At 40.8% G+C, this 26157-nt stretch overlaps 2 protein-coding genes across 6 annotated transcripts in view; both read right to left on the reverse strand.

Annotated features, from left to right (window-relative positions):
* Positions 1-19521, reverse strand: part of LOC110977458 (protein Hook homolog 3-like) — a 26023-nt gene extending 6502 nt beyond the window's left edge. The window contains exons 1-16 of one of the 4 annotated variants that reach the window (XM_022231621.2): positions 19230-19521; positions 17122-17207; positions 14879-15002; positions 12999-13131; positions 11623-11840; positions 11145-11239; positions 10562-10594; positions 7737-7881; positions 7085-7297; positions 6098-6262; positions 5545-5696; positions 4712-4852; positions 3781-3877; positions 3021-3044; positions 1406-1440; positions 550-632 (exon numbers count right to left, since the gene is read on the reverse strand). In XM_022231621.2, coding sequence (XP_022087313.1) covers positions 550-632; positions 1406-1440; positions 3021-3044; positions 3781-3877; positions 4712-4852; positions 5545-5696; positions 6098-6262; positions 7085-7297; positions 7737-7881; positions 10562-10594; positions 11145-11239; positions 11623-11840; positions 12999-13131; positions 14879-15002; positions 17122-17207; positions 19230-19268 — 1783 coding nt within the window. In that variant the 5' untranslated portion in view covers positions 19269-19521. Of the gene's footprint in view, positions 1-549; positions 633-1405; positions 1441-3020; positions 3045-3780; positions 3878-4711; positions 4853-5544; positions 5697-6097; positions 6263-7084; positions 7298-7736; positions 7882-9397; positions 9413-10561; positions 10595-11144; positions 11240-11622; positions 11841-12998; positions 13132-14878; positions 15003-17121; positions 17208-19229 lie in introns of all 4 variants that reach the window. The other 3 variants (XM_087144006.1, XM_022231625.2, XM_087144007.1) reach the window with 3 other exon arrangements.
* Positions 19522-21898: 2377 nt separating this feature from the next.
* Positions 21899-26096, reverse strand: LOC147797059 (small integral membrane protein 15-like). Of its 2 annotated transcripts, none has more exons than XM_087144129.1 (2): positions 25943-26096; positions 21899-24902 (listed from the first exon to the last, which is right to left on the reverse strand). In XM_087144129.1, exon 2 carries the CDS (start codon positions 24873-24875, stop codon positions 24576-24578), a length of 300 nt encoding a protein of 99 aa, XP_087000255.1. In that variant the 5' UTR covers positions 24876-24902; positions 25943-26096; the 3' UTR covers positions 21899-24575. The 2 variants fall into 2 exon arrangements, with proteins under 2 accessions (XP_087000255.1, XP_087000256.1); XM_087144130.1 differs by having other exon boundaries at positions 21899-24897; positions 25943-26094.
* Positions 26097-26157: the final 61 nt, after the last annotated feature.

Below are 26157 nucleotides of genomic sequence, written 5' to 3' on the forward strand. Positions count from 1 at the left end.
AGAACAGCTCAGCACAAAGCCTATAACTGCCCATGAGAAGCCATGGCAGTGTTCACAACACCACCCATAAAAGCCCATATAACTGAGACCCTAACAACCCATGGGAATCAGTATCCACAGCCAACGGCCCATGACAGAGCCCATAACAGCTCCACACAAAGCCTATAACTGCCCATGAGAAGCCATGGCAGTGTTCACAACACCATCCATAAAAGCTCAGTTAACTGAGACCACAACAACCCATGGGAATCAGAAACCAGCCGAATTGTACACAGCCCATTACAAAGTCCAGAGCAGAGTGACTACTAAGGCACACAACAGAGCTCAAGAATAAAACAGAAGTGGGGGGGGGGACAAACAAATGTTCAGCTAACGACATCCCATACTAGAGGCGTACAAGCAAAATCTGAAGACTTTCAATAAAAGAGATCCTCCAATCCGTGGCTTTTCCACTGCAACTTTGGCACAAATACCAGGGCATTTCCACTGACTGCCTAGAATCTGGAAAACATCCCAATACAGGTGCTGGTCTGATCACACTGTACTCACTGCTTGCCGTGTACTTTGGCTCCAGCTCGTCTATGTAGGATCTGTTCCGCTGCAGTTCTGTATCTGTCTCCCGTAACTTCTCCCTGAAAAACCACCACCAAAATATGGTTTATGCAGGATACAAACACACATGAATGTGATTTGTCCTGGTGATTCTGATTGATTAGACAAGATACAATCTGAGTGAAAGTACCTCCCTCAACAAAGAAAGTGACATTAAGCCCACACTTGAATGTTACTATTATCATGTGCCTGGTGCCTAAAAATTCTAGAACATGGTTGTGTACATTCAGATGAAAATTAGTCATGTGTGCTCCATCTGGTTCATTAAATCATCGCACAGGCACAAGTTCTTCGGATTACGAATGCCCATTGGCTAACACGCAAACTCTGTACCACTAATGGTTCCAATAATTCTGGGGCCACTCTGTGAACAAGGGCATGGCTCATGCTCAGTGTGCAATGGAACCAGTGTGCAATGGAACCAGTGTGCAATGGAACCAGTGTGCAATGGAACCAGTGTGCAATGGAACCAGTACAAGCATATGACGGAAAAGCATCAAATGCAATACATAATGATATACTCCACTCAACGGTGAAACAATAGTAGATTCAATATATGTCAACAATCAGTTTTATGCACTGCCATGGATTCACTTTACTTCAAAACTAAAACTTGACATGAGATTAATGCTTTGAAAATTTAACTGTGTCATGTATAATTCATTTCCAAAGTTCCATGCAATAAAACCTTGCCAGGAAAAATTAAGAAACTCTAAATGCATTTTTAAAACAGCTGTGAGAAAAGCTAACATATGGATTCTGAGGATGACATAAGGAAACTTCAGAAACTTACTTGTGCTCACTTAGTTTCAGTCGTAGATCTTGATTCTGAATGACAGGAAAAAAAACAAACAATAATTATTGAACTACACAGGTGGCCCAAGACTTATATCATTTCATGATTATTCTGAATCCATGCTTAAAAAATAATCCCTAGTGCTTTTGGTTGTTTTGTGATCAACTGCATCTTGAACTTCAGGGTTAAAATTCTGTACTCTTTCCCAAAAGTAAGCACGCTAGAAAAAAATTAATAAAACCAAAAAAAATAGATGGAAAATAAAATCATTCATTTTCGTGGCCCTTCTTTTATGCCAAGTTCAAGTTTGATAATATACCTCAATATTCCAATAGAGAAAGAGAAAATTAATGATGGACTGAGGAACTGTACCAGATAATGATGTCAACCTTTTCCCAGGATTATAAACATGGTTTAAACCACTCTGGCCAATATATGGTGTATAATACTGATAAAAGTTGGCATTAAAGATGTCGTTCTAATCAACACCCCATGAGCAGTAACTAAACGGGGACCCAATAATTATAAACATGACAGAAAGAACAATGTATAAGAATGGTTTCGGTCATTTCTGGCTCTACAATGAAGACAATTCAAACAGATTTGATTAGTATGGTACTCACAAACTGGTTATTTTCATCCATGCATTCCAGTTGGGTTATCGTTAGATACCAGGTACAGAGAAAAGATAATGAATGGCATTAGTAAGCATGCTGATTTCATACTTAGGGAGCAAAACGAAAAAGAAAGCACTGAACAAACAAACAAACAAACAAACAGATGAACCAATCAACAAACAGTCTAACTCAAATAGAGTAATGAGTGAATTGATGAACTAATAGATAACTTGAGTGATCAGTCAAATGACCAATGTAGATATTTCCAATAAATGGTGTTTGCGAACCAAGCAGCAATTACATGTACTTAGCTCACTGCGTATTTTGCAATGGACCATTTACAGGCACTGACTGAATAAAATGATGCATTCTGTTCCTGACCAGGAACTTGCAAATGTAATTTCATCAAGTAAACAGCTAACCAGCCAACAAAACAATAACAAACACAACCAGCAAACTGCACAAACAGAAAAACTGAATTCATAATGCTTAATACGTAAAGATCACACGAGCAAATGGGCTTTCAACACTGAGGACGGATAAGACAACTGAACAAGTGGAAAAAATTAAAACTTACAGTACGCGAAAAAACACAGGACCAAGTACATGTACACATGCTAGAGATCTCACGCTAGAGAATGTCTAGACCTTGTCTTTACTTATCAGTTAATATGCACAGCTAGAAAAGCACATGCAATATTCAATTGAAGAAAGGACCTTCTAAAATCTACACTGAAGTTATTTAAATCAACAATAATCAATCAAATCAATGTCAGAAACAGACAAGAACAAAACCAAAAAGGACATGCTGTCCTTCATTCTTTTAAAACGAGAACAACAAAATAACCAGACATGACTTAGATTGGAAAAATAATCGATTGTTACAAGCATTATTGCTGAGAAACTTTGCATGCTGACACAAAATTAGTGCACGACTCATGACACTCTGCCAAGCATGTCACTGATTAAAGCTCAATCGTGGTTGACGGATTTACCTCATTGCTTTTTTTCTGAGCAGACTAAACACCATAAATGGAGGAACAAGGACAGTACAAAGAATGAACAGTTAGGAATTAGAAGAACAGCGCAGTTAAAACAACCAAAGCTCCTTCGAAAAGACAACAAAGTCAATAACGTCACAGCTTCTGCAACCCTGAGAATTTCCCCAGGTTGACTCGTGTTGAAGTAAACTGAACTTGAAATTCAAACTGACGAGATGTACAGGTCTGTGTTACCCTACGGAGTCAATTCGTGCAAAGCCCAAGCAAGTGTCGAGTTTAACAGTTTTGAGCGGTCAACGTACTTCTCCTGTACACTGTCCACCAGTGCTTCTTGGTCCTAGCTGGGTTTGTCTTTTTTAATACATGAAAGTGTAATCAACTTAAGCTTGCAAATTTATGTTTTGCAGGAAAACCACAAGTTGTTTACATGAAAACTACAATGCAAGAGGAATTCAAAGGATGCCTGCTCATAAATTTCTATACGCTGACTGGACAGCACATGGAAACACGAGTCATGGTGGGTAGTTGTATCTCGACTTTTATTGGTCGTCTCATTTTTACACCAGGCAACGTTTATTTTGTGCAATGAGAGTGGCGCGCATCAGTCAGTCACTAGAGATCACTGGGATGCCTGAAATGGCCTGAAGTGTGTAGAAAACAGACTCTAAGAATAATTCAAAGATGACCCAGGGAATGCTGGCATGCAGGGGAAAGCAAATCCGCCGGCGAGGAAACAAGAAAAGCGAGGACTTACCTCCCCCACTACCGATGAAGACACACCCTCCTCCCTCTGCTGTAGTTTCAACTCCTCTACCTCCGCCTCGAGAGACAAGATTCGCTGATTGGCAATCCTGAAATTAGCGAGCATCGGTGATGTAAATGACGGAGAAAAACTACACGACGAAAAATGATTCCTACTTTTGTGACAGACCGTTAGAATGAGGGTAAGCTAGCTGTCTAGAATCTACCTTTTCTTCTAAAGAAGAAAGATGAGTTGTCTGAGGGATTTTCCTCACTTTCAACCTTCATAACCAGGTCTGAATCCCAGTGAGGCCAAAATGTGGATTGATTACTCTGTCCAATTTCTGAAATTTCGTTCATCTCTAAAATGGACCATTTCCTGGTTTTCCATCTGTAAAGTTTCATTATGTTTCAGAACCAATGTGGCTGGGCTTATTGGGGAAAAAAGAACAAAGAAGTAATTGCAATCAATCTTTGGACTTGCATCAAACACCTGCGGTAGGTGAGGATACCTGCAATCGTCCAATACTAACAGCATATTTTTAGGACAGCCTTTAACCCTCCTATGCTGAAGTCACTCTTTGGGTCACTTGGTGAACACCTCAAAGAAGCACAGCTGTGTCGTGTTGTGCACTGCACCAACTGTCCCTCACAGGAATATCAGATTGCACTTTTGTGCTGCCCAACAACTGTGCTTCACTGTTTCATGTGCATCATCGTGCAGTAAACCAAATGCAGTGAAGAGGGCAGCACAAAAGACCCTGGGTCATTTTGTGCTGGCAATCTACTGTGTACACACTGAACCCGTGCGTGTTTGAGTTCCATATAGAAAATACATGCTCACCAGTGACTGTGGGCATTTGTGCACATTTGTGCTGTAAAACCAAAGGAGGGTTAATTCAGTGAATGATGTGCTGCATGGAATGGTACAATCAAGAACACACCTGTTTTCTGATTCCAATTCATTCTTCCTTGCGTCAGCATCATCAAGAAGGCTCTGTAGCAACTGTGTCTTCTCGTCTGTCGTCTCGCCCTGTTTCAGTTTCAACATCTTGTTTTCGTGCTGGAGACGGATAATCTTCTCTCTGGTTGAAGAAAAGAGAAATAGGAGGATTCTCATTTTTGGATTTACAAACTTTTATCTCCTGTCATAATCTCACAAGAGAAAGTAGATACAAAATGTAAAATACTTTAATTAACTACGGTTTCAATTCAGCGGAAACTCTGAATTGTAGCTGTTGCCTGTTTGGCTGACTTCAAAGAACCAGTGAAGGACACAATGCATACACACATATGCTTTTGGCATGGAACTCGTTTTCGATTGAATGTGCACCAAACCAATTTGAAAAGTGTCTGGCTTACAGGAATACCCCTCAGCAAACAGCTAACAATGGCAAAGGGGCTCATGTCGTTCTCTGGCTCTGTACACATCAAAGTTGTTGTCAAGTCCATCGCAAGTCCCGTCATAAGTAACGGAGTGAGCAAGGACAAAGTAATGCATGTCACAGGTAACTTGGCTTATCAATGAATACACTTGCAGGGACTCGCGGCAGACTTCATTACAACAATGGTTCACAAGTACACGAATCCCCAATCATTATAGGCCAAGCACTTCTCTGGAAAATAACAGGGTTTCTATACATTACATGTACATAGCAAGTGGTCGAGTGTACACTGCACCAAAAGCGCAAGAACAAATGTGGATGGGTGACCTGCACCCTCATGACCAATGCTGCACCTTGCACGCTTTTGCCCCTCGTTTCTGCATTCCACTGACCTAATTTCTGACGGCATCATGTCGGCGAAACTGGCCGACAGTGGGCTACCAGGACTGCCGGGCGACATGCCCATATTGACGTTCCCAGCCAGCTGGTTGCACGTCAACTCCTCATTGGTTTCTCTGAGGGAATCTCGCTCCATCCTCAGCCGCTGTGAGGGTAAAATACATCCACAGGTCACAACAATTTTATTCTTTATCTCTACTTCCTCAATCCAAATCCTGTTCAGTACAGGAAACTGGTGGCAGAAGTTGAAGTGAACATTCTGGCAAGTTTTAAACTCCCTTTGGGCCTAACAGCCTCCAAGTCACAACTGGGTCCGCAACATTCCTTGGCAAGACTGTAAAAACCTACGAATTTACAGTTCATGCTGTTATTTCTGTCTACCCATGTAGCAAGATTCAAAAAGGGTAAACCTTGTTGCTTTGGGCAGGGTTAGCATTAAGGACTTTGAAGCACTAAAAAATTGAGACACTTTATTCAGACGCAACTCTAACAAGTACTAACATAAACTAGCAATCACTTGTCCTCCTTCACACATCCAATACATACTTCAATTTCTGCCTGGCACTGTAACACCTTCTCCGAGTGCCGTTGAAGCTCAAAGTCTGCCCTGTCCGCACGCCTGGTCTCCTCCGAGACCTTTGCATGTAGCTCATGCACCTGCCGCTTGTAATTCTCAAGCTGAGACTTGAGCGCACTGGCTTTCTTCAGCTCCTGGAGAAGGAAACGAGACATCAATCGGCGCAATGAGATAACAAAGTTTGTAACCGATGGACTTTGAAACATGACGAAATAAGACAACCAGCACTTTTGCCACAGACAACTTCGTCCCTACAGTGCTGAGAAATTCACCGCCACTATGGGCTCTTTCATTCTAAAACTTGATCATTTGCATATCTTGCATGCATCTGAAATCTCGGATGAATCTAAGTGAGGGATAGACTGTTTTTACAGCACTACAAGTTAGTGCTTCTTTTTTTTTTTTTCAGTTGTGTCTAGGATGCCAGACTGATATTCCTCCTAATGACATGGGATCAAAGAATGACTGACTTTTCAGAGTTGAAATGTAATAATTTTAGGCCAGGTCCAAAACAGGCTTCTAGGGCTATGGTCCAAGTTGCATCAATTCACTGCAAATAACAAAATGAAACGTACAGCATGGCTGTGAGGAGGAATAGGTTCTGCAATTGGCCTTATTGACAGGGAAGCCATATTTTATTGTTTCCAGAATGTTATCTGCAAAATGGAATGGAGCCAGACTATTTGGGGTTTCTTGTCCTTTCATTTCTTTTATATATGGCTTGAAACATTTAGGACTAAATGATCAAAAAGTCCAAATTCTTCATCTGCATAAACGACACTTATTTGTAATAAAGTTTTATTTCATTACTTTCGTGTTTTTTTTCTCAGGTGCTAAAATAATTTAAAAACTTTACCTAACTTTCAATTTAATATGGCTAACTTGTAAAGTAAGGGCGATTGAAAATGACTGTCAAAACAAGATGGCTACCAGATCATCAAGGTCTGATTCCCTACCTCCTCAAGCTCCATGGAGTTCTCCATGTACATGGTGTTTTTATCTTCAAGGAGCTTAACCTGTCTTTTCAGGTCACTAAGGTCCTCTAGCTTTTTCTTGTATGTTTCTATCGTTGACTCATATTTGGCCACCTTATCTGAAGTGTGTCTTAATTCGTCCATCTCGTCCTTGAGGGCTCTGGCCTCTTCGGCAAGGCTGGTGAGTTTTTCATTCTAAGGAAAAATGGAATAACAGGAAAAAAAGTGCCACAACTCCACACCAACATCATAGAGGTGATTTATAAACCCAACCCCCCCCCAAATGTCAAGTAATAGTCTTCTCCTTAACTACTACATGATACAAAAAAGTGAAGCAAACACAGCACCAAAGATGTTGGAAAGCTTGACTTTGAAATACCATGCCGATCTGGTTTCAAGTTGGCCGATGCCTTTCCGCAAAAAAATTAATGCAACTTAAATAATGTTGTAAACAAGGTTTCTGATATTTTTTTATGTTGACTTTGGCCTCCTTTTCAGTTTGCTGAGCAAATTTACTGCCCAAACTTCAACCTAAGCTTTGTTATCATGGTTACAGAGGCAAGTCCACACAATTGGGTGGGGGGAGGGGCGGGGATGCAGGTGAAGAAAAGACAGAACTATCGGGGTGTCCTACTTTCTGAGATATTTCAACCACTTCTCGCTCCAACATGTCCATCCTTATCTGCATGTCATCGCGGAGGTTTTCCAGACGGAAATTCTCCTCCTGCAGTTCTTCCACCGTCTGCTGCAGATGCTGGTGCCTTCTTCCAGCAGGGGTACTGCGGATAAAAATCACCAATTAAGCTCGCAAAGGGTTTCCACGGCATGAGATAAATGCAAGGTTCTGTAGAGAGGCAATGCAAAGTTTAATTTTTAATCATGCTGAAGTCCGCATGCTGTACAAGTAAAACTGGGAAAGCCCAACCTGGAAATGAAGCAAACGCTTTCACGTAAATAATAACACTAGGGTGTATAAAATGCCAATTTATAAACATTGTCACTAAGGTATCCACAATAGTTTCCTCAAAGCCAGAAGATAAAGAACGAAAGGCAGAACAGAAACTCCTGACTTCATGCACAACTTACTTTGTTTTGGGGGTAGGGAGAAAAAAGCAAGTCTCCCCATGTTCAGTTTCGTGAACATGTTGGCCTGCGTTTCACAATACTCCAGCAACTCAACATGCATCTTTTCTCACGATGCTGCATCAGACAATATTTCTGCACTACGTAATGACTTGACGAATTGACAAAGCTACTAACTTCTATTCTCCATTTTATATCTGCCACGTGCATGAGTCAACACAAGTTTTCAAAAAAGAAATTTTGCACACAAATTAAAACTTTATAAGTAAACCAAACACAGTACTACCAAATAGTTGAACAAAAACTCCAATCTTAAAGCAGGCTTTAAGGGGTTCCATGATACAGAAAAGAAAATTTATATAAGAGAATTTACATGTACCACCAACTTTTCAAGTGCTCTTCGTACGGAATGCGACAAACATAAATAGGGGCATTTAAGGTCTCTGGGCAACTTTCAGCATCAATGGCATCATTCTCAGACTCAACCTTTAAAACTTTGATCGTGGACGCGCAAAGCACTGTCCACACATTACTTTGGATGCACAATGAGTTAATTTCAAAGCTGATCAAAATTTGGAAGCTTTAAATATTTTGAGGCACTTGACCAAGCAATGCCAAGGGTCAATTTGTTCATCCAACAAGTTTGCCGACCTCTGCCCGACAACTTGTCTGACAGCAAGAGAGCATAATGCCTATCATGACCACGTGGAGTGTGGATGTACTTTGAGACTAACATGTGACTTATGGTGAAGATGAACAAAACTAACACACTAAGAATGGCTCGAGTAAGCCACACGGTAAATGAAATTAACCAACATTAAGTGAGAATACCTGTGAAGCTGAGCAATGATTTCGTCAATGCATTCAGTCTTATGGACATTTCGGCGTGCATGGTAAGCAACGCCAGGTTGGGATGTGTCTACCTCCACAACAGCCGCCAAGTAAACAGCGAATTCAATACTTGAGCCCTGCCGCAATGCACATGATGCTAAAATTCTCACCGTGTGCATTCTATGGTTAGTAGGACTGTGCAATATGCAAATTCTAATTAGGATATATACAAACTAGACTAAACCTTGCACACACAAGCAAACAAACAAACAAAACTGGTTCAACTACAGAAACCCAACAGGAAAATACTTGAATATACACGTATATGCAAAAAAAAACCTGTATAACATCAACGTAAGTCCAAACGGTAATTCATTTTACCTTGTGTTCTTCTCACTAATTTAGTTGAGAATGTAAAGAAATTTCCAAATTAAGCTTTTGAAAATCCAAACGGCATGTACATATGAGACGGATATGGCCAAAATGTATAACGCAAATGTACATACACTGTCAGGGGAAACTTCCTGGATCTGAAAAAAAAAGGCCGTGAAAAAATTCAATGGCGCATTTAAACTGTACGTTTGGTTACTTGGAACGGGGCTTTGGCTATGTAGTCTAAACCCATATCTCTCAAAATTTCACTGCAAACCTGCTGAGAATGATGGATTTTGCAGGGTTTGCAATAACAGGTGTCAAAATGAAAGTTGGTCACAGAAATACCAGTATCTTGCTCATAAGTGAGGAGTTCAATATAATTTGACAATCTAACTTAGGCTAAGCTCAATATCCAAATATTTGATAATTATCATAATGCATAAATATTCATGATGTTTGCAACCTTAATCACATATAATTATAAATACTCATTTCAACCCCTAACCTCTCTGACATTCAGGCTCTGAAACATGACTCTATCACACCTAGGTGTACTGTACATGTACATTGTTCTGGGTTGGGATTCTTAAATACTCAATCTGAAGAGAGCAGTGACAAATCAATTAGTTCCCACAACCGTCACCATCCCTCGATCAGGTAGATTTTCCTAAACAAGCCCCTCGAATCCTCCAAAATCTGTCAAAATGCATGAAACCAGTGGCAAATTCTGTACACACAGTACAAACTTGAGTGGAGTCACTGCCGTGAAAAATGTATCAGTGGCAGGGCTCTTTTCCTTATTCCTACGAAATCCCAGAACAAAATGACCTGTGATGATTATGGAAGATGTTGGAGGATGAGGGTTAAAGGATGCAGAGAGTGGCAGGCACAAAATCCCAACCACCAAGCCAAAGAAACTTCTTGATAATCTGGCTAGTCAATCAGCAGATGCAATGAGCAGGCACTGGGGGTTCATGAATAATTCATCACTCATGTGAGTAACAAGGTGTAGAAAGTGTAGGATTACCCTTCCAATCCCAGCCACCGAGACTAAATCATTGCCTGCACAGTCCAAGCGTGCACTGGGCATGCACTGTGTCCTTCATGTATAATTCATGACATGCATTATGCATCATAATAATCTGCCACTGACTTGCATATTAAAGGTACCTTTTGGGTTCTGTTGGCATGGCAACCTTTTTGCTTCAGAGAAGAAATGCATAAATTGCATGTTAGTTATTTCTGCACCAAAAAGATATTAGTTTTTCTCTTTGCGGTTATTTGATTAAAGAGAACAAAAATTAAAAAGCAGACTTCAAAGTAAACATTGAAAAGTGTCCATCGGAATAAATCCCAGACACAAAAATATTACCAAAAAAAATGATAGGGTTTCAAGTTGTAAAAATAATAGGAAAGGTCCTTGTGTAAATGAACAGACATCCTTCACGATTCAACAGTTCCCCTACTTGACAATAGGACAATGTAGACTCTTTGCTCGACTAACCTCTATTTCTGCCGACAAAGACATCAGCATGGGCAGCACATGTATTCCAATGCTGCTTGGGGCGTGACACTTGCCAACCAAGTGGTTTGTGCACATTCACATGAAAATTCCACATACGTGTGGAATACCTGTGCAAAGTCTCCACGATCTAAGCAAAGAGGCTTGCATAACGCTGCTTTTGTAATCTGATTCAACGGATGCTCTATCTGCGTGCATCATACAGGGGGTTTCGAGGCCAGTCAAACTTACCTTGGGTCATCCACACTGTCTCCTTGGTCCAGTCTCTCGTGCAGCTGTTCATTTTCTCCATGCAGAGTGTTTCGCTCTTCTGTCAGAGAGGCAACCTGTAAGACAGAGGACCAAGTGGGCAAATGGATTGGTGTGGATGTACAACACAAAATTCCCGAACAGGGTTGATCGTTGATTAATCTTCTAACCTTAAACATATTTCATGATGTGGCTCAGCCTTTGCTTTGCTGACACCCTCGTATTTTATTGTTGCATTTTCATTGGCGAACCCAGACAATGGCTTCCAGTGTCAGAGAGGTACATGGGCCATGCACCTTCAGGCAGTACGGCGTCTGACGAGTTTTTTCCAGTGAAGTTGGCAGGCCCTTTGCAATGCAATTCTGACTGCAGCCAGAATGAATAAAATACGTGCATGTTCCTTGGGTAGAAAATCAAGTACTTGGCAGCCAAATCAATTTGCCTGACGCATCGACCCTACCTGGAGGTCCAACTCGTGGCACCTCTGCATGACTTCCTCTTTGTCCATAAGGGCATGCTGCAAGTCGTCCATGGTGCGCTTGAGTTGCCGCTCGATCTCCGCGTAGGCCTCGGGCGGGGGCTCGTTGCTGGGGATCTCCTTGGACATCAACTCTTGGATGGCGTTCATCACGGCATGCTGTACTGATTCCTCCATGCCCATTATGACATTGATATACTCTGCAGAAGGGGGAGGACTTTATGTCTCAAGCAAGTGCGAGGATAATCTGCATCACGCCCAGCCCTCCCTCCTGTGACCCCCGCTAAAATGTGCGACAAAGACATGACTGTCCGTCAAAACCTGGACCCTAACTCCCTTGAGTGATTAACGAGCAACCTGCCTCATCTTTGTATCTCCCAACACCATCTGGTAAACTGCACACATAAAACATTGTCAGTTACTATAGTTCTCATCCTAACAGATTCCATCATGCCCCGATGTTGGAGTTTGACTGGTTGGGGATCGTTAGGGTGAATAACAATCAGGGGCCCAATTTCACAGCAGTGCTTAACGGCCAATTTTGTGCTGACCGAGTCTATTCCGTGGGAACCATTACGTAACTATTGCAGCAAAAGCGTACTTTACCCCAGAGGACAAAGATGCTTAAATCAGCAACGTATGAATAAAAAAAGTCCATGCATGCACGAAAGTTGGCACATATCATGATCAACACCATGAAATGACACTCAAGCGAGAGCCTTATTTTCTGCTATCCTAAACACTTTTGTACTAAATGTTAAGCAGTGCTACAAAATTGGGCTCAGTGCTGAATTTTTACGAAGAGTGATCCAGTTTACATATTGCCAATAGTTCATTTGATCTGCTGTGCATTACAGCTTGTGTGGCCATGACATGTATTAAGAAACAACGGGTACGGCAGATCAAAAGCCAAGTATGTCCTAGGAGGCACATTTTGTGTTAAATTGAAATCACACTTTGTTGCTTAGGCTAGAAATCTGCAATACACAACAGCTGTCAATAGAGGGCAGGCAACTACTGAGCAAGGTGTGCTTAAGTGTTAAATTGCTTAGCAGAAAGTGTGAACCATTGTTGGGGAGGGGAGAACTGACGTGCTACGATAGAGAACTAATGTACATGTAAATAAGGTAAAACAATAAGAGATATTTTAAAACTGCTTTCCATGTCACAGACATCTCAAAGCACTGAACTACTAGAATAATAATTACAACATTTTAAAAATTAATTAAAAGTGTTAAAAGTAAAAGACAAGAGATTTAAACAGCTACAAAAATGTAAAACCACCACTTAAAACAGGTACTGAAGACAGCACAGAGTTCTGACACATGTCCATTCTGCATGTCTGTCAGATTGCCTACCCTCTTTATGTTCACAGTTGACGGCGCAGCCAAGTACGAGCTGTAGCAAGCGACCCAACTCATCAAGATCACGGCGCTCAGCAATTTTAGTGACATCAGGTAGCTTAAAATCACAGATCTGTTGCCCCAGAACCTGTTGGTCGCAGCACATGAAAGGTTACAATTTTTAATTCAAAGAAGATAAAACTGGGTTTCCTGTCTGCCCTTGGCTTCAGACAGCAATATTTCTCAAGCAGTAAAAATAAAACAGAGAAAAACAAATGCTGTGCTTCAAATATAGAGGGTTCCTACACCTGGTTTCATAACAGTTGGTCTGATTTTTGGCAATGGAAAACAAATACAGGTCCTGGAGTGACATAATAAAATGAGAATTTCACCATTAACAAGATTTGTGTCCTTTGATTTCTTAGTGGACACTGCCTTTTACGTTACAAAAAAAGGAAAAGTTTCATGCAGATCTGATTTCAGAAGCTTCAAAACAATCTCTATGTGGGTGAAGGACCATATTTTTGAAGAATGTTGATCTTCCATAATGCATTTCACTTTATACATTGTATGCCTACAATATTAAGTAGTTTTTTCATTTCCAAGTCAAGGGCATAGGGTAAAAAACACCTCTGGATTATTCTAGCCATGTGATTTTACCCAAAAGTATGAAGTATGATTATGGAAGAAAAAAATGTGAAAAACTAGAAAACTATGAGTGGGCCTGGGGACAGGCATGAATATTCCCAAGGTGCGCGGAGGCTTTTAGGGCATGCAACCGTGATTAGGCCCAACAAAAATATAGTTCTGCTTCCAGTTATGTGCCTCTTAAAAATAGGGTTTGTCTTGATAAGTTGCAAATGTAGCTACGAAAACCTGAAAACAGGTTGTTAGGAGGTGTTTTGTGAAGACAGAAAAGACAGCAGGATCTATTTTTAAACTTTTTTTTCAAATTTTTTAAAATTTGTTTTTCTAACTTGCCGATAAACATTTCAGGGTTGTGCCAAGAAGTTATGGTCAGTCGGGAAAGCGGAAGCAAACTTTTTTTTTTTGGCCAGGTACATTGTAAGACAAAACTCAGGACGACTGATCACACAGGTTTTCCTAGTGTCTCTTATTTTCGTATTTTGTTCTTTTGTGAGGTAAATCTGAATTCAATCTCACAAGGTAATGCAACCCCCACAATTGGAGTTGTTTCTGAAAATACCGGAGATGCAAAAGTCTGCAAAGTCAGGCATTTGGTGCGTGGGTAGCTTAGGGGGAGCTACATGACAGGATAAAACCAAAGTGACAGATTAGGGGAAGGCGGCCAAAACTCTAGACAACACAACATTCCCAAAATAAACCACCAGGCTTCAATTGAACGCTACATCCAAAAGGCAATCAGGAACCAACCAATGGCAGACTAGATACCCGTGCTTGAGCCAGCTATTTTAAGCACGGAGATATCATCAGTAATCCAATATCCTGTGACTGTAATCCCCTTGAAGCCACCGGACTGTGGAAATATATATATATATTTTTCCTTTCAACTTAGGCAACAGGAAGTGTTTCCACTGGGACGAACGACAGGAAGGTCGTGTGCTGAAGTCAATACCAAAATGTTCACCAGCAGTATCATTGCATCAACAGCATTTTTTGTCTCCTTCTTTTCAGTTTTTTACTTTGGGGGTTTCAACACAAGTTTAAATATACTGATTTTGCACGAGATGATTTCAATTTTAGATTCCAGCCACGCAAACTGCAGTGTTACATTTTTTACGTGGCCCTTCAATGTTTTGCCGTGCAAAAAAAATTGCACCAGTGTACTGGTAAATGGGCGGGCTTTAATGCTACACAAAACAATGATCCTGGTCTTTTCACATTTTCTCAACAAATGCTTCAAGGCATCTTACATCATTGTAGAAGTCCAGGATACCTTCCAGGACTTTCTTCAGGTTGCTGACCCGTATCCGCCAGTTGTCTCCAACCTCCTTCTTTATACGGCTGTACCAGCCTGTGTTGAAGAAGGTAGGCGCTCTGGGAAAGTAGACCAAAGTACAATAGGTCATTGCACTGTGTCCATACAGATGAAGCATGGTGAAAATACGGTAAGGCTTGATTATCAATTTCACTACATACATGTACAAATAACCTGCAAGTCGCCTAGTCGAACAAGGCACTCAAATATATGTTTGCAACGCTCCGTAGTTGTTTTTTGTTGTAAGCGCCAAAGCAAGAGTGGTGCCCTGTTTAAGTTAGTCATTATCAGACGAGGTTTTGACTTTCACACCGACTTGGCCGATGTCATAAATGTACCCCACATCTAAATGTACAATGTACTGGTATGTATATAAATGTTTAGAACATGGCGAAGAGTGGGCTGATTCTGAGGCAGTAGTCAATTTGAATCAATAAGGAAAACTTGAATGTATTTCAGTCTGGAGGTATAGAATGTTCATAAGATCTTGCATTTACTTCAACATGACACATTACTGGATCATGCTTATCCATACAGCTCCCAGCTCTTTCATTAAAAACCACAAGAAAATTTCCGGGACTTTTCGTCCTTAAAAAGGACCTGCCTACTTTCACTTTAAATGGGTCGATGCCTTGAGGAGGTTAACGAGTACATGTACTTGTATAAAGAATGTGTCACTGCTTTCTGGGAAATTCCATCACAGAGGAAGATCTTCAAGATTCAAGACAGACAGTGTCTGAGCATGCCTCACACAGAAAAAGTTTAATACCTAAAATATACACCTGACCAAACTAGCTGACGGAAAGATACTATATGCACATAAGTGGTTATAGTACAAAATAAATGCATGAAAAACATGATGCTACAGAACCGCGACAAAGCCTCAGCAACATCGAGCACTCAACCCAATCCAGTCTCCTTGAGGTGTCCATGTACACCTACACCGAAACAGATATGCCATGCCTACACAAGTCACTGGATAAGAACAAAGTACAGAATGTACGTGGACATATAAACAACAGCCAAGAATGCTTATTTAATATGCCCGTCTGACTTTCACTCGTCTAGCACCACAAGTATGAATAGACCCTTGTGTCCAAACTAAATGTGAACAAAACTATGGATAGCCGTCTTAGCCGGGTCAGCCGAGGAAGCGTGTTACAGATAAATGAGAAAAACATACAAAAAACTGCATGAGATTTTGTAACAGCAACTTCATCAGATGCAATGAGTACTGGGACACCCATGTTGGGGGTTTAAGAACTTGTCTGGCAATGGTGTACAAACAAAAGCTGGAGAGGACAAAGAAGATTAATCCTGGTAGGGTGAAAGAAAGCCACTGTCTCTATTCAGTCCCTCGTTAATGCACTTCACCTTCCAACAAAGGTGTCCCCACTCATTGCATCTGATGCAGTGGTTGTTGCTACCAAAGCTCGTGCATTTTTTTAAAATGATTTTCCCTTTAGTCTATATAGTGCTACATGTACCTCGCGTTTGCTAAACTAAATGTTATGACTGTGGACTTGCACTGAAAGCGAAAGGTACAGACAAGGAACTAAATGCAAAAACTGGGCACAAAATGAATGCACGGGGAGGAAGCAGTTTTGTTCAGTCATTAGTAAATATACAGATGAAATTTTGTTGAGCAATTGATAATGCAGGAGTGAGCTCTTTATGGCAATTCTTCAGGTAAATGTGTCACAGCGCTGTAAAGAAGTTTTCCCAAAATTGCTTGAAGCTGGAGAAACTAAGCACGGCAGACGGCATGATATGAGTTCTTGAGCCTGTTTCTCATGGGTAGGAATCTTTGATATTGGACAAAACAGTATCTTACAAATGTGTAAAATATACAGAATGCTCGATTTTGAGTCCTTTTCTGTAAAAAAATTTCAAACATTTGGCCATTTCTCATGAAACTTATGTCAAGCTGTGTGTCGATGAACTCCTATTTCTAAATTCAAAGCACTCGGTCAACACTGCCCTAAAACTTGGGTATGACTCTACTCCAAAGCATCTCATATTACAAGCATGCACTTATGTTCTTAAAAAAAGATGTGGGGGAACTTGGGGAAGGACCTAGCTGAACAAGCATCAAGGTTGAAGGGAAATGTTGTGACGAGATAGGCCAAGAATGAAAACAATGAACACAAACTTGTCACAAAGTTTGAGGATACTTGCATTTGACGAAGAATCTGGCTGAGTGCCACACCATCTGTAAGCTCAGCCACTGATTCCGGACTGCAGTCCAAATTGAACGTTTGCACCTGCAAAACAAGAGAAATTTTTTAATGCAACAGTTATTTCTGCAACTTTATTGTGGCCATGACGCTTTGTTCTCTCCAATTTGAAGTTTACAGATAGCTGAATGTTGGACATGTTTATGTTTGAATTAAATGAACGGATGTCAGCCAACTCCACCATTTGCCAACTTGACTTCAGACATCTTGATCGTTGAGACAACTTGACCAGTGGGACAACTCAGCCATTTGCTGCATTATCCGCAAAGACAACTTGACTTCAACATTGAGACTATTCGGCTTTGTGATACTGTATATTAAATTCAAATACGAGTGCAGGTCAGAACAGGTGCACGTATTTTAACTACAGAGCTATTTTATTTTTTACATAGCTCTATGATTTCTAACATTCTATGCATTTGGCATTATGTGCCTTGCACGACGTTCCAATGCTGCTCTGACACTGCCCGGGGTGGCATACATGTAGCTTTCACAGGGATGGACGGCACGACTGCATGGCATACTCCCCTCTGGCAATGCCCCACGCGGCCCAACATCAGCCCAATTTCCCGACGCCCACTTGGTTTTTATCTTGGACTATTGGCATGACAATGCACAAAGTTTCGAAAGCATGTAGGCCAAGTATGAAGTCAGTACTAAACAGTCTGAATATGAAGTACCGGTATTTCACACATCTCAACAAACAACTTGGTTGAGCAGACAACTTGTCTCAATAGTCGAGTTGGCCTAAGTCAAGTTAGATGTGGTCACTGATTATGACGGTTCAAAGTCAAAACAGAAGGGGAGGTCATTTCTTGGATTTTGTTCTATTTTATTCCAAGTTTGTAGCAGGATCAGATATTGAAACGTCATTTTTCTTCCCAAGTTTGACAATTCGATCCAATTATTCATGGCCAGTCAGAAACGTTGAAACAAAGACGTAAGGCCACCAGAATATCTCACTGTCACCATATTTTTTTACCCTGCTATGCCATTGGAAAGCTCTTTCTCTCCTACATTCAAAAATACGAAATCTCCATTTTCAACATTCCGACTTCAACTCATTTTGTGGTGACAGGTCACATATCAGGGGATTGTGAATTTGGGGACCCTGGCCAAGTTTTTGTCATTTTAATCTGTGCAAAACATTCTCCCAAAATGAAAGGCAACGCTGTCTGAACTGCCCCGACCCTGTTTTTTTATATTTCCAAATTGTAAGCTGTGAGAAAAAACACGCAGTGGCTGTTGTTACGGCAGCCGTAACGCATCTCCCATTTTCTATCGTTACGGCACTGAACTGTGCAAGCGTGCCAACTTAAGCCTTAAGCGCAGATTTCGGACTTTATTTCCCTTTTAAAAAAATCTTCCAAAGCCTCTGATGAGAAAAGAAAACAGATTCCTGCTTAGGCCCATACAATTACAAACCAACATAGAAAAGCAATTATGGTATAAAACATGAAATTTAGGCCAAAAAAACCTAAAATGGTCCAAACGCAGATTCAAACTCACACACCAGTGGTTCCAAACCTTCCACCTTCACCACTCGGCCACAAGCATTCAGCGATCATGGTAATTTTTGAAATATATAAACCGTCGTAATGATGAGCTACATCATCGCACTGGCACAGTTCAGTGCCGTAACGATAGAAAATGGGAGATGTGTTACGGCTGCCGTAACGATAGCCACTTCGAAAAAAAAATCTGTGCACTCTCCACTATGTGTCATGTGTTAAAACACCTCCAGTTTCCCCTCATAATTTCCCTCAAAACTCAAAATCCTGCCCTCTTTTCACAACATCAACCAAATAGTTACAGTCATCTACCTAAGGATGTCCAAAAGTTAAGATGTAAATCTCCCTTCTATTATAGGAACAGAGTCCCCAAATTCACAATCCCCACACTGTAGTAAATGTACATGTATCATGTACAGCATAAGGCCTACACAAGTCACAGCCAGTGGGTGGTTAGGAAGTGATGATAAGTGAACTACGTTCACGACGGAAAATTCACTGTGGAACAAGTCGACAAAATCTCCAGAAATATACTCACCCATGTAAGAAGGCTCTCACAAAGTTCGTGACTCGTCATTTTGATAAAATCACGGCTTATTAAGAACTAAAACAGTGCGAGAAAGTCGCTACTCTTTCCAAGCCTAGACGGTAAACACTCTTGAACTGTGCTTCCTTTCGATGAAACGTAAACGTTAATGTGTACATGTACATGTACCGTGTACCGTACCGTTGTACATGTACGTGTACATGTCCTTGTGTACAGCGCGGACGTGTTCATGTAACATGTACACGTACATGTACATGTACAGTGCATGCACTAGTATCGTAGTAGAGATCAGTGGTACAGTGCCTGCACATAATCCCGGTCGCTGCAATATCGCAACTGGATAAGCGCGGTCGCAGGTTGTATTAAAATATCATGAATATCCAATAGTTATCGTTTGCACTAGAAATTTGGCGCTTCACTTTGAAATATGTTTTCTTTCTGTTGGAAGGGTTGGGTGGTGCGGAGCTAGCAGTACCTATAATCATGGAGAAATTTCTCCATGCTATAATGCAGTTGGGGGACTTTCCCCCACGTTGCCCTTTCTTCAAATTTCAGTTTAAACAACTCTCTTTCAAATTAAAAGGGTGGTTGGACAGACACCTCTATAGACCAATGACCTAAGGGGAGCTTTTTGAGTAGCCGGAAAAGATGCACAGCAAATACATGTAAGGGGCGGATCCAGGATTTTCCAGAGGTGGGAGGGCGTAAACTAAAGCAGTAAAGGTAAACTGCCCGAATGGCATGGGGGTTCGGAGCCATTTTGTATTCTAGGCGTACTGTGGTGCAATTTCAGGCAGTACGACTCTTTTTCTTCTCCTTTCCTCTTTTTAAATTTTTTTTAATTCATTTACTCATTCATTTGGTGAAAAACAGGGGTCGTGCGCCCCCCCCCGATCCGCCCTTGCATGTATCATCTTCTGAAAGGTTTCATTGGCAGGCAAAAAAAGTCTCATGTCTTTCTGTAACGACGCCAAGGCCGTTAAAATTGCAACTGGTGTGTATTTACGAGGCCTGAATTACCAAGGGCATCAACACAACGTACATGTACATGTACACACGAACACGTACATGTACATATACATTACAACATCTGTTTCATGGACTCAGCAATATCCTCCTCCATCTCCTTTTTTGTATACTTATTTGCAAAGAAGTTGGAAGGCGTTAAAATTTGGGTTCGGTCAAGTTTTCAAAATGAAGTCCGACTCGAAATGTACATGACAGACATTGCTTTGGACCAATCCATGCTCATCACTGATTCTAAAAATAAGTTTACGCGATGAGCTAGCTCTGGCAGGCAACAACATACATTATTCATTTTTCTCCAACCACCCATGACGTACGTCTAAAAAATTATCATAAGCGAACGTCCCGGTTGTGAAATACAGCATATTGAGGGTAACGCCGGTTGAAATTTCGTTGGTGATCGTGACGCTTGATCGTACAGCCATTGTTTTCCATCGCAAATACCACGATTACCAACGAACTCTCATCACTGCGCCGGCCAGGGCGGCATAAGTGAGTACGCAACAAAGTCTGCGGCTAGCCAGCTAACTGGCTGGCCAGTTCCTAGGGGAAAAACGTTCAGATACTGCTGGTCACCCTTAGTGACGTGGCATGAAAGGCTGGTGATTTGAAGACAATCAAATTAGATCGTAACACTTATCAATGTCGTAACTTACGGTTGATTGTCACGGCAACTAAAATGTGGACATCATTCTTCTTTTCTACGGCAGGACAAAAATTGAAAAGCTATACCTTATTTGGTTTTAATCCTTTTCAGAGGATATTATGCCCCACCCTACCCGTCACCAGAGAAACCATCAATGTACATGTACATTCATCCATTCCTAAAGTGAATCTGATGCCATTCCCGACTTTCACTGTACCCCCCGGCCACCAACTTAAACACTTGCACAACCAAACTTTACAGTCACAGGTGTCAATCGTTATCATTCAGTGTCTGATATGTCAATTAAAGTCAAGGTCCTTTCCTTGTCGGAACTGCGATACAAAATCTGCAGAAACGGAAATGTGTCATGTAGTATCATCCACAAAAACCGGCGTTCACATTGTTCAGGCAAAAACAAATGCAGTTTGATTTCAAACTTTCCTATATAACAGTAGATGGCACCGATGAGTGGCCGTGTAACTGGGAACGTTCTGATGTTACATTTTTGCTCATTACAAAAGGGGCACAGGCATCTGGTGCAGAACAAGGATAGATCAAGAACCAGTTTCGGGGCGGCGACATTTGGGGGGGGAGACAAAGCCACGGCTACTTTTTGGTGCTTTTTCCAGCTTTCAGGAAGGGGAAGGAAATAAACCCAAAAGAATTTCGTTATTTTCAGCCCCCCCCCAAAAAATGTGCTCTTTTTTCAGGGGGAGGTCCTTCCCCCATCCTTGATCCACCCTTGGTCGGGAACATATCCTCCCTCAAAGTTTACCACTACCAGACACAGAGAACATACCTTATTTTTTAATTAACAAATGGTTTTCAACTAACAGCATTTTCATTGCATTTCAATTGACAGTTTGCTTCCAAAACTTCAGGTTTAGATAAAATCAAGAAGTGCTCCGGTTTCTGAATGGTAAGGATTTTTGTGCGGGGTGTAAGAAAAGGACAAAAACACATCTCATTGAAAAGCACATGGCACAAATTACCAGTTGTTGACTTCTTTTCATTTTCATCTTATGAACATAGATCTATGAAACCACTACAAATCTTTCCTGAGAATCAAGGAATACAGCACATCATAGACTACGCAGGTTCAAAAAAGGAGACTTTTAAATGCAAGTGTATAATCACCAATGAATTAAAACCGGAGACAAACTTCATCATAATGAGAACGGGCCGTCTGAGCTGGTTTGCCATGATTTAACACTCTATGCTGTGGCAGTTTACCCATTCTTTTGACCCGAGCACATGAAGGTCAAATCCCCCAAACGTGTCAATGTTTTTAATTGCCATCATAAATAAGATGACGTATGCAGGAATATTATCATTCTTCCTAGCCTATACTTTGTTAAAAACCATCCTGTTAGAAGGATGTTGTCTTGCAGAAATAAAAAAGGAAAGTAAAATTTATCATGTTGGAAGGAAAACACCACATCAACAATCTAATGACATCAGTAGTGGTGCTTCCTGGTCAAATGGATTTTACATTATTTTCCACTGGACGCATACAAATTTTAAGTCTGCCTGAATAATTCTAAAAAATGTTTCTGCATTCTTAACCTGCATGTATACATACTTGTCTTCACATGCCTGACATACATACCAATTTCCACAAACATTTAGGCTAAACTTTGTATCAAACTTAAAGCAAAGTATGAAATTTTTAATGTTAATAATTTGAAACTTTTCCATCTCATCATTGCAATACTGGAAAAATATTAAATGAGGAATTCAAATTTGGCAACTTTTAGTAATCAGCTTTGCAGCCATTCATAATAAAATTAACTGAAAATCATTCATGTTACCTAATAGTCCTTATGACTTATACTGTTATAGGATACATGATGATTTATTGTGCTTTCAGAGTTTAAATATCCACACAGACCTAATTCATCCTTGAAATCTTTCAGTGAAAGTCAGTTCACACTTGTCTGACAATGAAAGCAAAACCCTTACACTTTTACCCCTTAAATTTCTAGACACGCGTTCCTGTACGAGTAAAATCCACTCTACAAATATTGTATTGCCTCCATGAATTCACAAAGCTACACTTTCAACTTATTTCACGATAGGCTCACACCAGCGTCCGTCAACACCCATCAACATGACTGAAGCTTAATCATCACATTCAGTTTAATACATGTATTTCAAAATTGCCAAAATACGACGTGAAATGACGAGATGAGTTCAGTGCTAGGAGGCCAATTCAGCTGTGTTTAAAACATTAGCTAACACACTGGATTAATCTGGTAAAATCTGGCCATCGCTCTTAAAGATCAATCACATTGGTATTTCATAATTTCACTTTTTAAGGAATTTAGTTATACTAAAAACAATCTATTATATAAAAGCTAAATAAAGATTGCTACTAACGTCAAAAGAACGAGTTGAAGTCCTTCATATCAGACAAACTCAAAACAAAAGTCGTAAGGAGCATCCATGTCACACTACAGCTCTGCAATTAAATGACCGTTTCATCCTTTTTGACTCAACGCACTCGCATGCATGAGTGCTGTGCTTGCTTACACCTAACTGTGAATTAAAAAGAGGTCGGAGAGTGAGAGTGACTTGGAATTGCTTTTACACCGACAATGTTGATCAACACCGGATTGCATGATAAAGTTGAACCATTCCAATTTGAACCGGACTAATTTTAGGCATATAGCCTTGGTCATGTACCGAGAATTACATGAAACTTACTTTACCCATTTTTTCTCTGTTCCTGTGCTATAAAACCCCCCTATTACAGCCATAAGGTCAAGAATACTCAGGGGAAACAAGAGCTGTATTATGACATCATCAAATTGTAAGATTTGTCTGCTGCCTTGATCGCAGCTTTTTTTTGCTCTGAACATTCTCACAGTGGAACTGAACTCCCAAAAGACGATTTTTTTTATAAATGTGCCAAGAAGCTGCCATGTCACTCTTTGGGTAATGACGACCACTTCACTGTTTAATAAGTCCATAAAAGCAGTGTGACTGATCTTTAATGTGAGGAACTTAACATTGTGAAGAATACTGAGAGGGGCCTGGGAGATATCGATTCTGATATTTTGCAGGGTGAGTCCACTTTGAGACTCCAGCTGGACCAAGAGAGGGCCCAATTTCTCAGCAACGAAGGCTCCTTTGATCAAATTGAACTTCACTGATTCATAAACGAATATGAAATGCACGCATTACAGTCACATGGCTAAAAACAAAATAAACACTCCCAACCACTGTGGCTCTTTTCAAACGAGGTGGACAGCGTCCCGTTTTGTTTGAGTATTCTCTATCGAGATGCCCAACAGTAGAATGAAAAACTCTGTAATACGTAAAAATCTTTGAGGATAAAACTGCCATGTATGGAACACTATGTGTGTGAAATACATGTAGTGGATTTGCCTTGCACCAAAACTTCTGTAAGAAATTGTTGTCATTGCAACTTTTCGGGACTAAGGTCATTCAAATTTTCAGTTTAATTTCTCAAGAGAATCAAGAAATTAATTCTCAGCTGAAACAGTTCCATCATGCAAAGGGGAACAGATCACGTTTTTGTGTGGGGAAAATGTTGGCCAACACTACTATGTCAAACAGGTAGATTTCAGTTTCAAGAAGAAAAAGGGATCAAAGATGGCACATACATGTAGCTTTGCCAGGTTAAAATAATCAACACTCGATCAATCAGTTTTCTTGGATGACCGTCCCCGGGCACGGGCAATGTTGGCCTCCCGTTTGGCTTTTCTCTTTTTCTCCTTCTCCCTCTTGTCAATGTCCTTCATCAAAATGTAGGACAAGATGGCGCTGACGATGAACAGCGGCGTCAGGCAGAGGAACACTGTATAGAGGAACCCGTAGGGGTCCTTGGCCACCCACAGAACGATGTTCTTCTCAAACCAGTACCTCCAGGTTCCGTCATCTTCACCAGGGAAGTCATCAATGCTTTTGGGCCCCGTTGGTTCATCGCCACCATCTGCCATGATTGTTTCCAGTTTCCAGGGTCTTTACTGACAAAAAAAGGTATGGAACATTGGATCAGGAATTTACACGTTCCCAAAAAGTCTCTCATAGGTTTTTACTTAACACGCTTATTCATACGTCCAATTTTAGTCCAAAGATGAAAATTTAAAATGCGCCAATAGCTTTATTTCTGTAACATTTCTGCCTTACTTCTATTTGCATTACCTACTCACTCATACCTAAAACGTTTGTGTGTGAAAATACCCATTTCAAATGTTTTCAAATTGAAATGTAGGCTAACCTCAAACCACAGAGAATTCTTGTTTAGCCCAAATATTATGTGGCTCTTTAACTCATTTATACTACATTTTGAATGGTTGACGGTGTGTTGACGTTACTATCATTCATGTGTTGACTGTGATTAGCAATAGTAGGAAAACCCTCAATGACTAGGCCTAACATTAGTCTAGAAGCAATTGCAGAATACCCCGCCACGCGAAAACAACCTCCTAAAAATCCATGGCTACGTAGTCAAGTGGAAGTTGTTCGACTTCTGGGTTATCCTTGCTGCGTCAAGCCTCAAGGTACGTGTTGTGTACAGTATTGAAGTCATTCTTGAAACGAGAAATTGAGAAATTTTTCTGGGGATGGCGGAAGAATCTTCGAAGTCCAATGTGGGTCCCAGGGAGTGGCTACGCGGATACAAAGTGGGCCTTGTGCGTCCTGCAACACAAAGTGAATGGGGATGGCGGAAGAATTTTCTAAGTCCAATGTTGGTCCCGGGGAGTGGCTATGCAGATTACGGGGATACGAAGTGGGCCTTGTGGATTGGAAGTGTGACGCCATATCCGAGGATCCGCGGCTACGAGATGGGTAAGGTGAGTGGCGGGGTATTCTGCAATTGTACCTTAGTCTACACATGGTCTACACACACACACGCAACACGGGAACGCAGGCGCGGCACACAAGTATAAGCACTGCGGGTCACATAGTCATCATGCGAGGCCAAGGCCTTACTTCCGAGTTCAACATGTTCAAGTCAAAAAATTTTAGGAGCCAAACTGGTAAAAAAAAATCGAGAGTTTACCTCACAGTAGGCTGGAGCTCTGTTTTGGTTGGTTTTCCTTCTCAAATCTACGCACTTGTAGTTGAAGAAACTTCAGCACAATGAATAAAATTATGGACTCCTATACTGGACGCTGCCATATTGTACAAGGATTTGTGGGTAATCTTAATCATTTATTTAGGAATAACCCCAGTGCATAAAAATATCTGTTTTCATAAGTTGTCTAAATTTTTATA

Source organism: Acanthaster planci, linkage group LG12 (genome assembly GCF_054643075.1).
Source record: "Acanthaster planci isolate LZ-2023a linkage group LG12, COTS_SCS, whole genome shotgun sequence".
Taxonomy (NCBI): Eukaryota; Metazoa; Echinodermata; class Asteroidea; order Valvatida; family Acanthasteridae; genus Acanthaster; species Acanthaster planci.